Consider the following 17,353-nt stretch of genomic DNA (forward strand, 5'->3'; position numbering starts at 1 on the left):
TTTGTAGAAAGACAAATGTATTTCTGCCTGGGTCTGTTCACCTTGCTCTGAGCATGACTTTGATCAGCAACTCCCACTGATCTTCAACCCTTTTTTACAGAGTGCTTGCAGGATTAAACTCGCTGGGATCATAAAAACTCTCTCCTTAATAACTTGGCTGGGAACAGTTTGAGGAAAAAAAAAAAAGAACACAGAAATATGCATGACACAAAACAAAGAACAAAGTCCAATTGTAGTCCAGTCCATTACTTTTTTTTCCTTCAGCAAAGGCGACATTTGCAGGACACAGCAGCACCTACTGGAGGGTTTAAAATATCACAAGTGAAACAAGGAGTAAAAGCATAAGGTGAGTATTATTTTAAAATAAATAAATACAGTTGATGTGGGTTTCTTTAATTTGAGTTATGCAGGTTCTTCTTTCCTCTGACCCCCTCCAAGTGCAATGAAAAGTATCATTAAGAGTCCAGTGAAATGGGACTTCTCTCCCGCACAGAAGTGAGAGGGAAGAGGTTGTATGAGGCAGGGGAGCACAAAAAAGGTCTCAGCACAACTAAAGCCCTCTGAGTAAGAGTTCCACCCCAAAGGCATGAGAATGCAAGGTTAAAAGACAGAGATCACCCATTTCATCCATTCTCTAAATTACTCTGCTCCCAAATCTAGAAGGTGTTGAATTAATGTGGAAGTTAGTAAAACAATACTTTCTGCTGCTAATTCTGGAATCCAGGTTGTGTCACTGACCATCTGGACCCACGTGAGCTATTGGTGACACTGGTCACAGGCTTTGCAGAAACACAAAGAAGCACAAAAACCATAAGCAGAAAAGTTCATAAAAGACAAAGAACATGAGTAATAGAACACTATTTTTCAAGAGAAGCTTGTTTTTTACTTTATGACTGAATTCCTGATTTAACTTCAACTGTATTTTTTTTAAAGGGAGACTTACCAGAATCAATAAGACTATAAGTTCAGTTAGAATACTTAGACACATGTTACAGTTTTGTTAGTGTTAAGCATGTGGAATAAGGAAATCACTGGTTCTTTCTACAGTCCAGTGGACAATGATGAGCACCTCAAAGTACATCATAAAAAGAGATTGAAATAATTATATCAAAAGGAGATGAAGATGGGCTTCAATACAGCCCAGTTATCAGAGCTCCCTTCAATAGATGGGCCTGTTCAGACAACAAGGCTGGTTTTCATCTGCATTTAGAAGCCCAGAAGTGGACATCAAAAGTGAGGCTAGGAACCCAGATAGCTGCCTGGTTCACTCTGCAGACACACACAGAGCTCAGTTCAGCAGCTCAAACATACAGAGACATTTATTGGTATTTAAATTGTTTGCTTAGAGAGACTTGATTTATCTGAAGGATAATGGCTCTGGCACACTCAGACTGCTGAAGCTACTTCTGAAACTTTAGCAGTTTACCCTGAAACTCCAAGGAAAATCAGCACTTCCACCTTGCATTTATTTTAAAATGACAAGCAGAAGACTGACTCATAAAGAAATTCCTGCATTGCTAGAGTCAGTTATCCCTCACCTTCAGAGTGGAAGAGTGGGAAAAACAAAGAGTAACAAGAATACCAGCCCCTAAACAGAATACCTCACCTATTCTCAGAGATCAAGAATCAGAGGCAAAACCCCACATTACACTTTTTAGCACAGATTCCCAGGACTTCTACCTGTGTACACCTTTATTGAAGCAATAATTTACACATATTCTAGACACTCCATTATATTGTAAATTTCAACTCATCTACCAGTGCCACAAGTAGCTTCAGTGGTTCTCAGCCCTGTTTAGAAATAGCAACCTGCTTCTACTGGAATCTCCCTGATCATTTCCAGTTGGAAATTCCTATAAGTTTAATGGTTTAATAAAAGAATCCTTCAGTTTTATTTTTCCTCAATGAAGACACTTATATACTTTAAGCAAAGAGCCTGTAAATCATTCCTCATAACCTAAAGAAATGGAGGTCCTTCAGTTGCTTGCTCTAAAGTATCTTTTTACAGACAGAAGAGATTCAAAAAAAATCCTGAATGGTTAAAACACTGTTCTTGAAAACAGCTGAACCTGAATGATGGTAAACAAAGTTTACTGTCCCTCAGAAACTGAGGGATCTTAGCATCCAGGAGGACCAGACCCTTAATTTGCACTTATGTGCACTCAATGCAATATCATGAATGTTCCTGGCCATTCAGGATGTTGGTTTTACAAAAAAACAAAACAAAACAAAACCAAACCAAACCAAACAAAACAAAACCAAACAAAACAAAAACAAAAAAAAACCAAACAAACAACCAAAAAAAAAAAACCAAAAAAAAAAAAAATCCAGGAACTTCTCTCCATCATAAAGCTCCAAAATTTCCAAAGCTTTGTAACATGTAGTTCAAGGACATTACCAAATCTACACTGTGGGCTCTGGGAGACAGACTGATCATGGTTTACAGATATATTACAAGGGATTTGCAATAAATTCCTACCAACTTTGTTTTCACTCCTGGCTGCACTCAATACCTGGAGGAAATCAACCACAAACAAACTCTTGCACCATTTCCAGCCTCAGCTTTTACTTATGCTGTTAGCAGCACCTTATCTCTACACAGTTCATCAACAGTAATCCTCTGTCCACTGCCAATCTTGCACTAAACAGCACAAGGACAAGACTTTATCCCACATTTTGTTCCTTTATCTGTGTTCTATTTGTACTGCAGTAAGGAAAACAAACACATCGAAGAATTATTTCAGAAGACAGTGGTTTGGTAGATGTTGAAGATGACACATTTCACACAGCACATCTTTGAAGCAAGCATCCAGAAATCCATCTGTTCTGCTAAAACTGACCTGGATTCTGCAGTCTTCAGAGGGGCTGGTTCACAAATCCAGGACCCCACTGTAGTAATGATGATTCACCTCTACCCAGATTTCCTTTGCTGCTGGCTGCATAAAAGGCATATTTAAAGCCAACACACCTATAAATTTCATTCTGCATCTGACAGACATTTTTCCACATTGAACCAGACAAACAATAGGAAACCACTTTGCACAGGACTCTCAATTCTCATGTTATCAACAACTTTTTGTTGTTAAAAATACCAGGGGTCATTGTCAACACACATTTGAAAACCTGCTTTAGCAGCTGCAGGACCTAAGTATTCCCAATTTGGATGTTCCAAAGCCCTTTATTTTTGGTCTTCCAGTTCATTTTGTAAAACTTCACTTGGTTTGGTCTTTAAATCCTCAGTCAGAAACTCCATTGGAATACCTGAGAGCTTAAGAAACACCAACATTTTATCTGTTCAACTGTTCCAAGAAAAACATTTTTGTTTGCCTTTAAAATCTGGCATAATTTCAACAGCCTTGTTTATCTCTGAAACTAAGCACCCTTGAAAACTCAGCAACCCAGCTTCAAGCCTGTTTGCAGTGGAAGCTCTGGTAACTGAAATAAAGAAGGCAGAGACCCTACAGTCCTCTGTATCACCCTGTCATGCAGCCTTACACACCGTTTGAGAAACAGCAAGGTTAAGAGCCCTTTTTATTTATAGTCTCTATATACAAGCAATGCTTTGGATCAAATGCGCACTAAAAGCTTAAGGTCTAATAAAGTTTAACAGCTGTTACTCACCCAGCTCTTTTTATGGTTTCATGAAATGTCTATTTTTTTAATCTCAGTTTTATAAAGATGAATCAAAACACAGTAAATAACAGGTTAAATGTCAGATTAAAAAAAAAAAAACCTACTGAGCAAAAATGGTGACAGAAGTCTCCACCACATGGATAAACTTGAGAATAAGATTGGAAATACAGGAAATATTTCCTGTTCAATATTAAATAATGAAAAATTATTATTTAAATTTATAGAAATTATATCTTTCTTAATATATAATTAAGAAAGTATGCAATACGAGTAGCTGAGCTATTTGCATGAACATCGAGTTTTCATAGAATTGCAGAATGGTTTGGGTAGGAAGGGAATTTAAAGATCATCTTATTCCAATACCCTGCCATGGACAGGGACATCTTCCACTCTGCCTGTGTTGCTCCAAGCCCCATCCAACCTGGCCTTGGACACTTCCAGGTGTCCACTCTTCAGCACCCTTCAGGTGCTGGAAGCCACGGTTAGGTCACCCCTAAGCCTTCTCTTCTCCACACTGAACAATCCAAATTAAATTTGTCCAAATTTAACCCCAAATTTAATTAATCCAAATAAATTCAGAGTTGCCTCACCTCTATAACACTGCCAACTAGAGGGCATGGTTTCCATCCAGAAATTAAGTGTTGTACTAAACCTAGCAACCCCTGAGAATATTTTGAGGTTGCCTACTCTTTACTTCCTGGCATTGACTAATGGTTTTCGAGCAGCAAATGCTCAATTGTACTCCCACAGTAAATCTGGACAGCTCTGGCAGCATCCAGTGCTTAGAACTGCAGCTTCTATGGGCAAATGTGGGCTAAATACAACAGAGAGATCAAGGTGAAGAAAGGCAAACATCTCAGTAGTGCCCAGTTTTACTCCTCTTAATGTAAGTATACATGTAACTCACCCATTTCTTGTAGGCAAACACTGTAAATGGAACCAAGAGCTGTATTTAATACACTAGATACATATTGGCTAGACCAGTTCAGAGGTCCGAGCTGCTGTGGTGTGCTGCCTGTATGATGTGTCAAACTGGGCACACAGCATTAGGTTGGGCTCATGAATAAGTGAATACTGCAAATGGTTTTCAAAGCATGTGGGTAAAGGTAAACACAAGATTACTCACACCTTTTAGGACTGAATAGCTGAGTGAGTATGCTGAAAAAGTAGGCTGGCAAAAGAGCCTCGATGCTTAAAAGTTGTCTGCATCTGTGCATAAAGTTTTTAACAGGAATTCGATTGTAACTTGATGAAATTGGTCAAAATATTGCACCTGCTCTGTTATGTATTCCCTGGAGCTCTAGTTCACGCTATGTAAAAATATTTTTAAGGCAACACAACAAAGTAATTTATAAAGGATGTCCCTTCTCCACATGATCAGCTGTCATGCATATTCACAAAGCTGAATTTTTGCAACCAAAAAGAGACTCAGAGGAAAAAAAACCCACAAGGACCTTGATTTGAACTTGACACATAACACGTGAATAGCTGCAAGAATTCTTATCTAGCTCACCTGGAGATGGTTTTTTTTCCTTCTTTTACAAGCCTGTTTTGCCACACCTGCTACATTCCATAAATCAAGGTGAATCAGGGGCGTGTCACTCTATTCAGACTACTGTACCACATTTTAGAGCCACTCCACAGCTGGCACACAAAGGTAGCAAAACCTGCCTAACTCATACATATGTGAAAACCATTTGGAAGAAACAAGCTGAAATCTACACCGCCTGTAGAGTAAACATCTAGCAGGGTAGACAGAATGAAATTCAGATCTACTTCAGTCAGTTATGAAGCCATAAGCATGTCTTTTTCTCAGCTTTTAGGATGAAATTTAAAATAGTGATGATTTATGCTTTTGCTATTAAAGGATGCTTCATTTCTCTATTTACATAGAGCTGATTTCCTTGTTTTTCAGCACCAGTAACTTAACAGGTTCTGCAGAATTACTAATCCCTTCTCATAATAAAATGGAGAGCCACGGGAATGTAGACTATTTGCCTTAATTTATTAAACAAACTTACACCAGGACCCAAAACAGATTGCAATTCATTGTACCACACACTGCTGCAATGGCACTCAGAGTACATTCAACTTGTGACCATTTCCTGCCTGTATTCTAAGTTTTAGGGTAAACAATTTATTTTTTCTCCCACAAGAAACCACAAAAAGGCGATGTGTGTAAAATATGAACAGCCAAAGTACAGAGCTGTGTGACCAAAAGGGAGATGGAGTCATGGAGGAGTCATGGAGAAGTCACGCTGACAAGCACCACTGCCTTGAGAAGGTGACAGCCTGGGGCTGCCAGATCCCTGCAAAGGAAGCAGGAGGCAGGTTATGGGCGTGCTGGGAAAGCACAGGGACACTCCCAAGGACGTGTCCCATCACAGCCTCACCTCATGGTGCCCTTCTACAACAAAGAGAAGCCCAGCAAACAGACCCAAAGCATCCTGGTCTGGGGGTACAAACACATCCCTTACAAACCCCTGAGCTCCCTGAAAATAGTCCAGCTGATGTGTTAGGGCATGGGTTGGACTCGATGATCTTGGAGGTCTCTTCCAATTTAGTCATTCTGTGTTTCTGTGAAAACACCACATTGCTCTGCTTGGGAGACCTTCATCCCACAGCCCCCATGGCTCCCTCAGCTCTGCCCCCTTCATCCCCTTCAATGTGTGCCAGCAGGGCCGGGGCAGTGACTGTCCCCTGTGCTGGGCACTGCTGGGGTCACCTCGAGGGCTGTGTCCAGTTCTGGGCCCCTCAGGATGGACATTGAGGGGCTGGAGCGTGTCCAGGGAAGGGAACGGAGCTGGGGAAGGGTCTGGAGCACAGGTCTGAGGAGGAGCAGCTGAGGGAGCTGGGGGGGCTCAGCCTGGGGAGAAGGAGGCTCAGGGGAACCTTGTGGCTCTGCACAGCTCCTGACAGGAGGGGACAGCCAGGGGGGGTTGGGCTTTGCTCCCAGATACTAAGAGACAGGACAAGAGGTCATAGTCTCAAGTTGCACCACGGGAGGTTTTCAGTTGGACATTAAGAATAATTTCTTCACAAAAAGGGTGGTTACACAATAGAATTGGCTGTCGAAGGAAGCGGTGGAGTCACCGTCCCCGGAGGTGTTTAAGGAAAAGACTGCAGGTGACAATGAGAGACATAGTCTAATTGGCAAAGTGGTGATCGGCCATAGGTTGAACTCGATTATCTCAGGGCTCTTTTCCATCTAATTGACCCTGTGACACTGGAAATTCCCCACTGCCCCCGTGGCCCCCTTGCGACCCCCACAGTCTCCTCACGACCCCCTCACGGCCCCTCTCACCGCCCGCCCCTCACTTCCCGCTCCCCCCTCCGCCGCTCATCCCAGCGCCACGCCCCCGCGCCACAGCCAATCGGATCTCCCGCCAGCGGGCTCGCAGCCAATCACAGCGGGCGGAGGCCGCGCTCCCTGACGAGCTCCCGCGCCCCCCCCAAGGCCCGTCAGTTGTCAGTTGGGGCTGCGCGGGCGGCGGGTGCGCAGGCGCTGCGCCCCCACCTCCTCCCCCGGTCACCTCCGGTGCCGCCCGCGCGTCCCGAGCGGAGCCGGAGCGGGACCTCACGGTGGGGCCCCGGCGGGGACGGGGGTGTCCCGCGGCGGGAGGCTGTGGGGACGGTGAGCCCGGTCTGGGTGTGGGTGAGGGATAGGCGCGGGGAAAGCTGACCCGGAGCGCCCGCTTGGTCGGCGGTGCCGCGTGTGTGCGTTTTGCCGGCGGCATAACCTCCGTTCTGACCGAGCCGAGCAACTCCAACACCCGGCCGGGAGATTCGGGAGCAGGTGGACTAGTGCTGGGGGTATTTCACAGCTGGGTTGTTTTGCTGGGTTTGCCTGGGGTAGAGTTAATTTTTGGTTAGAACGTGCCACTTGTGTATAAAAACACCAGTGCTGAGCAGCTTTGGAGCATTTCGAAGCGAACGCTGCGGGTTTGCGTCGTACTGCGCTGAAACTCTGCTTCTGCTTTTTAAAGCACCTGACAACACTGAACGGGTGATTCGCCGCTGCGGTGCTCTTCCCATTTTTCTTCTCTTTGTTCTTTAAAAGGGCTTGTGTCCTCTAAATCCTCTGTGCTAAGAGGCGCTTTAATGCTGTTTTATCAGTCCTTGTAACTTATGTATCTTCTGCAGACATTTGAACTGCTGGAGACCGAGGCGGGGGGTGGCTTCCCGTGCTTTGCGTTCCCGTCACTGCTAAAGCTGCAGCTGACATTAAAGCTCCTTCCACCTTTAAAATAAACCCGCCGTTTTAAGGAGTTTGCGGGAAAGGGTTGATGTTAAAAATGTTGGGAAGACAGCTGCTGTGCCTTCTGGAATCACAGTTTGTCTGCACGTAAAGGAAGATAAAGGATAAAAGAAATATAAAGGGAAAACTTGCTGGAATAGGACTCTTCTTGAGAAGCAAATATGCTGCCTATCAACGTTGTAGAAGGTTTTGTGAAACCTGGAGCTTCGCTTCCTTTTCCTTGAAGACTGAGAGCATCATTCTGTACCTTGCTAAATAAAGTGCTTAAGTCACACATAATACATTAAGAGGGGGTAAAAGCTTACAAGTCATACCTGGCACTTAGAATAGTCATTAATTCCTTGCTGAGAAATACTTACCTCATAGCTAAGGTTATTAATTTGGATTTTTTTTTTTTTTTTTTTAGAGAGAGAATAGTGTGGTACATAAAGGACAGGTTTAAATGCTGTTATGGTAGATGTAGAGCAGCTTAGAAGGAAAGCAGAAGTTACTCCTGGCAGTTCTGTGTATGGGATAAGCAATGAGTAAATGGGAAAATTGAAAGGCTGAAAAGTCTTCCAGCAACTCTGGAGGTTGGAAACTGAAAAAGGAAAAGTGAGATGAAAAAGGAAAAATACAGTTATAGTAGGAAAAAGGTTTCTGACCTGAACAGTGATGTGTAATAAGAGTTTAGGGCTGCAGAGGACTCTTAAATGTGCGTCTGGAACTGTTCAAGTGCCTGTGCTTGAACATGGTAAAAATACTGATTTTTTTGTCTTAAAATGTAGAATTGTAATGGGAGACACACAACAATGGAATAACTGATCAAAAGAAGACAATTCTTCCTTTCATTTAGTCTGCAGTGAGAAAAATCTCACTGCTCGTTTGTTTTAATATATGAAAAACTCTGACAATATGTGAGAAACCTCTGAAGAAGGGAAAGTGAGTGGTTGTTTAGACTGGGTGTTCTGGAATTACCCTCTGGAAGGAAGATGTATATAATGTATAGCTAGTTAAACTGGTCACAGTAGAATTGTTTTGGTTATGTGCCTTGTCTGTTTAAATTTTTCAGGTGCATCTGATCACCTGCTGGCAGCACTTCAAAGTCTCCACAATGAGCTCCACGTTGATGTTATTTTTTGTTGGAATCTTTGTCTGTTGTCCTTGCTCAGCTGGTGACTCTGTACCCAGGTTGCTCCTTGTGTCCTTTGATGGTTTTAGGGCTGATTACTTGGAAACCTACAAACTTCCTCACCTCCAGGAATTCATTGAGGATGGTGTGCTTGTAAAAGAAGTCATGAATGCTTTTATCACCAAGACCTTCCCAAACCATTATACCATAGTGACAGGCTTGTATGAGGAAAGCCATGGCATTGTGGCTAATGACATGTATGATGCAGATGCCAAGAAAAATTTTTCACAGTTCAACGACTCAGATCCCTTCTGGTGGAATGAGGCAGTTCCGATTTGGGTAACAAATCAACAACAGGGAAAAGGAGCAAGTGCTGCTGCGATGTGGCCCGGTAGTGATGTAAAAATCAACAACACGACCCCTCATTTCTTCATGAAGTACAACTCCTCAGTGACGTTTGAGGAGAGAGTGGAGAGAATTGTTGCGTGGCTCAACAGCTCCGACCCCGTGGTCAATTTTGCTGTGCTCTACTGGGAAGAGCCGGATGCAAGCGGGCACAAGTACGGCCCCGATGACTCCCAGAAGATGCGCACAGTGTTGGAAGAAGTGGATAAACACGTCGGTTTCCTTATGAGCAAACTGAAGGCATCGGGGCTGTGGGACACTGTTAATGTCATCATAACGAGTGACCATGGAATGGCCTCCTGTTCTGCAGAGAAGCTGATTGTCCTGGATGAGTGCCTCGGGCGCAATAACTACACCCTGATAGACAAGACTCCAGTTGCTGCAGTGCTGCCAAGGCAGAGTAGGTTTGGGTTTGGTTATTTTTTAAGGCATATAATACTGAGAATTAAATCTTGTTTATCTTGCCTCTAAAAAGCACACAATATGCTAGACTTGTTCTAATCGTTTGCAAAACCTATGGAGTTTATGTTGCAGAACTTTGGCATAACGAGTAAGCTAAAGAATGATGGTTTATTTAGAAGTTTGTTTTGGCAGTCACTGAGACAAGGAGAGTATCTTGTCAAATTGCTGGTAAGGGTGACCCTGGTAAAGGGTTGAGAAAGTAGATAGGTACTTAGTTTGCCTGCTCTCTTGTTGCTCACTTAGTCTATGCAGCTGTAATTCACAGGGAGCATGAAATAAACCCATGTGTTTATTCAGAATAAAAAATGTCATTGTGTAAATTTCCAAGTAAGAATCTAGTCCCAACTGTGATCATTTTACTACTTCTGTTTTTGGGAGTGAAGCCTAAGATTTTGTACCATTAATTCCATTTTTGTGTCTCAGAGTAGTCCCTAGCAGGCATGTCTGAAATCATGACATTGATGGCCTCTCTGTGGCCAGACTAATGAACAAAGTGATTAGTACAGTAAAAAAAAAAATAATTACTGCATTGGAGAAAGTATTCACTACGTGAGGAGGTGACATTATGACATTAAAATGAAAGCAAATTTTGAAATTGACCTCAACCAGTGCTGCATTTTATAAGGGACATGAAAAAATGCATTTCTAGGTGTTTTTTTAAAAATACATTTTTTGAGATAATAGCTCTTAGGTTTAATGACAGATAATTGTAGTAAACAGGAGTTAATTTCTAGCTGTTTCATGTGCAGTATTTTCCTTGGCAGACAAAGAAGATGTGTATAACTTACTCAAAAACTGCAACAGTCACGTGAAGGTTTATCTGAAAGAAGAAATTCCCGACAGATTCCATTATCGCCATCACAGGAGGATCCAGCCCATAATTCTGGTTGCAGACGAAGGCTGGACAATTGTACAGAACGAGTCCCTGTCCAAGTGTAAGTGTGTGTTCCTCTGTGGTTTGTGTGGGTAAACTGCCTGCTTTCTATTCCAGCCAGCTGCAGGGTGGTTCTCATTGAGCAAGGGGAGTCCTGGCACTGTGCAGGTTTAGGAATAGTGCAGCATTTTCTAGAACATTCTCAGCCTGAGCCTGGAGTGTTTAACAGATGAGGAGGAGATGGAGAATGTTCTGTTGGCTGAAACACTTTGTCATGTTTGACTTAATAGTCTGAGTTATCTTAGGCAGGTTAGCACTCTGTCTCAAGCTTTCCCTGGAGTGTGGCTTAACTTTTTATTGTATATAAAATATACATATAGGGGTGCATAAATTGAAGAATGCAACACACAACATTTAATATTACACTACGTGTACTAAGGAATGAAAATAAATGGCAGGAAATACTAAAAATAGTAGGAACACAGCAGCATGTTTGAAAGCCAAAACTCAACAGGTGTCACTTCTCAGCCCCTTGCTAAGCTGTGCACTTTCTTCCTGCTAGAATGTCAAAGTACACATACATATATATGTACATATGTATGTGTATATATGTGTTTATATATTTCCAGGTGTATATAAATGCAGGGCTTTTTTTTTTGGCAGACAAGGGGCATGTATAATTTACTAAAAAAAATGCAACAGTCACATGAAAGTGTATCTCGAAGAAGAAATTCCAGATAGATTTCCTTGCTGTAATAGTAAGAAAATTCAACCTGTAATTCTGGTTGCAGATGAAGGCTCTGTGTGTGTGTGTGTATATGTATGTTCAGAAAGTGATTTGACAGATTCTTGATATGAAAATCAAGAAATGATTTGACAGATTCTTGATATGAAAATCCATTAATAGAAATTAAATACAAAAGTACCAACCTCTGGGAAGTTTCTGAGCAGCCAACAGCTCAGGCTGGTTCGCAGGGTCAGGGATATTCCTCCTGGATACTTCCCTATGAGACTGTCATTAGAGACAGGGTGTTGTAAAATCCTGGCTGCACCCAGTTTGGCTGACCTTACTGTCTGTCCTTTGTAGAATTAAGTTGTTTTTTCAGAATTTCTGCAGAAATACTGCTTTTTAATGGAGAATGTGTTTATATTTTAATTTCCCCATGGATTTGCTACAGTTATCTTCAATTTGGCAACATGTCACACGGGTGTGCTCTGATCAGAGTTCTCTTTTTCTTGTTCCTGGTTAGATTCAATTTCATATACCTAAAAATAGTAAGTGAATATTTATAAGGAACAGCATTGTATGGGTTGAAGTAAATTTCTTTTCAAATCAATTTTATTGGTGAAGGCTTCCCAGAATCAGGCAGGGGAGGTTTTAGCCTAGAAGCCTCTTTAAGGTTTATTGTCTTCATGGACGAAGTGGCAGCACAGTGATTGCCAAGTGTACCAGTAACTCCACACACCAGAATCCTGCTTCAGAGGTGGAAAATTGGGAACTTCATTGGAGAGGGAACTCGGAGTAGCTCTGTTCAGAACAAACAAGTAGTAAAAGGCAGGGGAAACAATCTAGAAACATGAGTCAAAACAAACAAGATGTGATAACAAACAGAAGGGTGGAAAATATTAAAAAGGACTAGAGGAAGCTCACTGAAGCGGTGAGAGTGATCTAATCAGTTGGAATCTGGACATTTTGCTTCATGGAAGCCCCCAAGGAAACAGTTCTCAGGGATATTCCTCCACTGTTTCTAAGAAATGGACTAAAAATTAAATGCAGTCACTCAAATACTGTGCTGTGCATGCTGTGAGGGAATTCTGGCACCTTGGACAGGTTTTTCAGGAATGCTATTAGGAAATTTGACAATGGCTGCTCTTTAGCTGTTTATAGCCCATCTGAAAAACCTACCAGATGGCCGAGTACTCCTGACCTTATAGCCACAAAGGTTTTGCCATGTGCCTGCCAGAGGCACAGTGATCCTTTGTCTTTTGGTTTTGACTCTCAGGGTGTCCCTTCAGCTGAAGCACCTTATCGGATAAGCATGAGTTGAGGGTATTTAATGTGCTTCAACTGAACACTATCAAGGGAAAGGTGCCTGGTTTTTATTAAGTAATCAAAGTGTCCACTCTGCAAGGAGAGATGACTTTCCAAAATCTGAGAAGTAAAAATTTGCATTCTAGCTACTGACTCATTGTGGAGTGGCAACCTCCTTTTGAACTTTGGCATGAAGACTGGGAAGGGGAACACTGGAAATGTTAAAGAGATCAATGGGAGGGTGAACCATGGGGAAAGGCCAGTATGGGAAAAGGCCTGTGGGGTCTGGGGGGAGAGGGAAGCAGCTCTGGCTTCCTTCTGTGGCTGATCCAGCAGCTGCTTTTCTGTTGTGCACTGACCTGCTCTGGGGGTGGTGGGGATGGGGAGGGGATCATGAGCAGAGGCTGTGGCAGTGACTGTGTGCTCTGCCCCGCTGCAGTGGGCGACCACGGCTACGACAACGCCCTGGCCAGCATGCACCCGTTCCTGGCGGCCCGCGGCCCCGCCTTCCGCCACGGCTACCGCCACGGCAGCCTGGCCAACGTGGACATCTACCCCATGATGTGCCACGTGCTGGGGCTCGCCCCGCGGCCCCACAATGGCACCTTCGCCAACGCCAAGTGCCTGCTGGCTGACCAGTGGTGCATCAGTGTCCCCGAGGCCATCGGCATCGTCATCGGGGTGTTCATGGTCCTGAGCACTTTCACCTGCCTCATCATCATCTCCAAGAACAGACTGGCTCCCTCCCGGCCCTTCGCCCGCCTCCAGTTACAGAGTGATGACGATGATCCTTTGATTGGGTAGGGCGGATGGAGCCTCGCCTCGCTGCCTACATGGTGATTTCAGGAGAACTGTTCCAATTTGCACTGGATGGCATTCTTTGTTTGATGCACTTTATCTGTGTAAAATACTGTACAGCCAGACCCTGCTGATTTGTGTGACTAGTGTCATATAAAAATATTTTCATAACCAGTGAACAGATAGCTTTTTACTGGGAGAGACGCTTAACAAAATAAGGTTGCTTAGTTTTTCATTCAAGCCTCTGAACACTTTCAGAATGAGACTCCAAAGCGTGACTAGCCAAGATAGACAAAGTGAATTTTAATATTTGTAAATGATATTTGCTTTTTTGTATTAAATTAATATTGACTACTTTTAGTGTCCTTGCACCTGTGTTGGAAAGAAAAGCTTTATTGAGAGTTAGGAGTTAGTTTTGTTTTGAGAGTATATTCTGGTGTGCCCTTAAATTTGGGGAAAGAGAAGATCCAAGACTTTTGTTTCTACCCTAAGTCAGCAATGTGACAAGAAATTTCTGAGAAAGAAAAGTCAATGATGAAAGAACTGGTGCATATCTCTTCTATTTTGAGCAATAAACTATATGATTCAGCACTTACAAGCCTGGGCAGGTGGCTGTGACATTTCTGGATGTGTGTCTCTGGATGACTTAGATCCACAGGTCCAGCTGGGATAGCACTACTGCCTTATCTCAAAAAAGTCAGTTTAACCTGGGAGACTTTGAACTACCCAGTTTCATCAGCTGTAGGTGTAAAATCACTGCTCCTAAACCCTGTGGAAAATTTCTCAGCAGTAAATTCTGCAGAAGAGATAAAGAGTTTTTGAGATAAAGGTGGTTCTGCCCTGCGTACAAGCTCATAATTGCCTCGTACTAAAAAGCAAGAATTGAAAGTTTGATGTGCAGGTCATCACGCAAGGATTCCAAACTCATATTTTAAACCCTGGAAATTTAAAGGAAGAAGTTAGCAGATCTTAACTCAAAAAATAAATTCTCTGTAATGTTTGAGGTACATAGATGCAAATTCCTGGTGAAGACCAGAGCTAACTGTTCTCTTAATGGAAACTCTTTATTCTTTGTTAATGGTCATCTGGTAACTTGCTATAAAAACAATAGTTTGATTGAGAAAGCCTTAAATTTTATCTTTAAGTGAGATTGTTATTGCTAACTGAAAAAGAGAACTACAGTTACCAAGTCCTTTTCCACAAGTCTGATGGTTTTAAAAAATAAAGTGACAGAGGAACCTGGTAGCAATGGGGTTTCTCTTTCACAACTTCAGATTCATTGCAGTTTGATGTTGGCCACAGCCTTTTGATTATCCAACAGAGAGGCAGCAGGAACTTTGGAGGGAAGGGGTTTCTTTGAACTGCCCACTGGAAAAAATAAACTTGAGCTTTATAAACGTGTGGAAGTTTTGGTAATGTGTGTCTTCCTCTCTAGGGATTCCATTGTACTTGATTAAAAACACAATCCAAAACTTAACCAGTTCTGGTTTTGGGGTTTTTTTCAAACTACTAATTATTACTTACTAATGCTTTACTCAGAATTAATCTAAACTTGAAATCAAGTTCAGATTAATTGAAAGAGGCTCAGGTCCCTTGAAAAATCTGTGCTATTACTGACAGGGTGCTGGATTTTAGCCTGTTGATATTCTAAAGCGGTAGCTGGACTGAACACCGAGTCACTTCCTCATCCTGCCATATTTAAATTAATTATTACATGTGCCAAGAGGTCAGGTTAATAAGTAACTCCAAATGGAATGTGTTGCAGGGTAGAACCTAGGCTTAGATATGCTGCAAAAGGGAGGATGCTTAATTCCTGTGTTGGAGAGAGTTTTGTTTGGTTAGGTTCTGGTAATTCTGCTAATGCGGAGTGGGATCGTCAGAGGGTCAGTCAGAGAATTACTGGAGATGCTTTTGCATCATCTGTGTTTGGAAAGGCTTGACTGAGTTTACCTTTCTGGCAGACATCCTGTCCTCTACCTGTGAGTTTTGGGTTTTTTTCTAGAAGCTAAAACTGATTGGAATCATACTTTCTCCCCTCTGTTCCTTCCCCCCAGCAGCTGTCACACAGTGAGTGGTCAGTGTGCTCTCAGTTCCTCTGTGCATCCTTCCCACGCAGGTGGCAAAGTTACCAGCACTGTAAATGCTGACTGAAGCACGATGCCAGAACTCTGATCTGAAATAGGAATGGTGCTACAGCTGGGGAAAACAATGTCTAAAGGCATTTCTCCTCCTAGCCCTAGGCAGCCCCTTCTGATGAGAACTGCTGCAGGCACTGAGCTGCTGTGAAACCAGCAGATGGCTGTGTCTGGTGGAAATCCTTATCTCCCTCTGTTCCTGCCTCCTTTAGCATGAAGATGAGACAGTGCTACTGTGGGAAGGGTTTAAAGAGGAATTTTAAGTGTTAAGTAGGATAGACTATACTCCAGTTGCACTGCTGATTATTTTAATTTTCAGAGCTGTGGTGTGGTCTGTAAGGGTGCTGAGTTTTTCCTGGCACAAAGGGTTTCACAGTAGCTCTTGTACATCCAGTTTCATACAGATCATGTACCAATCAAGAAAATCTAGAAAAAACATCTTTCTGACTTTAAGACATGCAGTTGATTTATTTAAGAATGATAATTTAAAAAAACAGATCCTTAAACATGACAGAATATTTCCACTGCCTCATTCTGGTTTGTGTGAAATATTTCTCATGAAAGCCAGTGGCTGATTTCCTTTTGGGCAGCCAGTTCAGAACAAGAACAGCAAAGCTGTGGCTTGTGCTTCCTCAAGGCAGTGATAAAGGGACAGTAGTTTGTGGCAACATTTAGTGACCTGCTAAATAGACACAACTCAGCAATGGTCACAGAGGACAGTTTAATTTGGGGAAAGTTCCTAACCCTTAACTGGTGTTGCAGTTCAGAGGGGAATGGGGAATATTTAGTGACACTTCCCAGCACTGAAGGCTGAAGTTTCATTACATTGACTGCCTCTATACAGGAACTCACACTGGGTACAGCAGCCATGGAACATCCACCCCTCTGGGCTTCTGTGCTTTGTGGGCATTGGCATCACAGAAACAGTTCCAGAACTGAATGACAGCTCTGAAATGCTGCTTTCAGTAACTTACTGCCTACTCACTGCCTGTGAAAATAAACTGTGTACCTCCAAGGACCACACCACAGGGACAGATGTTTGCTCTAACATGCATGGTAGCATCTTTTATTGCAAAAAAACAGTAATGGAGGTTTGTTAATAAGATTCAGATTAGGATTTCATTATGGAAAGGTTGATACCACTATTGAATTTATTTTCATGTGTTTGCAACAATTTTTGTAGTTTACTATCTAATAAAAGCTTATATCACCTTTACTGTAGGGCAAACATGCCATCAAAGGTTTGTACAGCAGCATAGGTATGGTCAACACAGCATCCATGGCATTATTTAAGCAGGGAAGAAAATTGGGAAGTAAGCCTGTTAAATTTCCATGTTACAAAGCAACAGGACCCAACCACTGCACATTTGTCCTTCTCCCACATGCAGGTCAAGCTTGTGCTGTTCACACTTCTGACAGAGGTCAGAAGTTGAAATGAGCTAATCTTTAAGGTCCCCTCCAACCCAAACTATTCCATGACTGTATGAAAAGTCAGTTTGCACAACATTTCATCTTACAACAGGCTTGGCAGTTCCAGGTTAATGGTTGGACTGGATGATCTAAAAGGTCTTTTCCAACCTAAGTGATTTAATGAATCTGATTTCTCTGATGGGTGTGGTTTTATTATTGTTTGATTTTTTTAATA

General features: G+C 42.5%; 1 protein-coding gene across 2 annotated transcripts; it reads left to right on the forward strand.

The window, feature by feature from the left end:
• Positions 1–7,098: 7,098 nt before the first annotated feature.
• Positions 7,099–14,974, forward strand: ENPP4 (ectonucleotide pyrophosphatase/phosphodiesterase 4). Of its 2 annotated transcripts, none has more exons than XM_063423748.1 (4): positions 7,099–7,215; positions 8,943–9,807; positions 10,634–10,804; positions 13,215–14,974. In XM_063423748.1, exons 2-4 carry the CDS (start codon positions 8,985–8,987, stop codon positions 13,577–13,579), a joined length of 1,359 nt encoding a protein of 452 aa, XP_063279818.1. In that variant the 5' UTR covers positions 7,099–7,215; positions 8,943–8,984; the 3' UTR covers positions 13,580–14,974. The 2 variants fall into 2 exon arrangements, with proteins under 2 accessions (XP_063279818.1, XP_063279812.1); XM_063423742.1 differs by having other exon boundaries at positions 7,116–7,267.
• The last annotated feature ends 2,379 nt before the right edge of the window (positions 14,975–17,353 follow it).

This window comes from Prinia subflava, chromosome 2, assembly GCF_021018805.1.
Source record: "Prinia subflava isolate CZ2003 ecotype Zambia chromosome 2, Cam_Psub_1.2, whole genome shotgun sequence".
Lineage (NCBI taxonomy): Eukaryota > Metazoa > Chordata > Aves > Passeriformes > Cisticolidae > Prinia > Prinia subflava.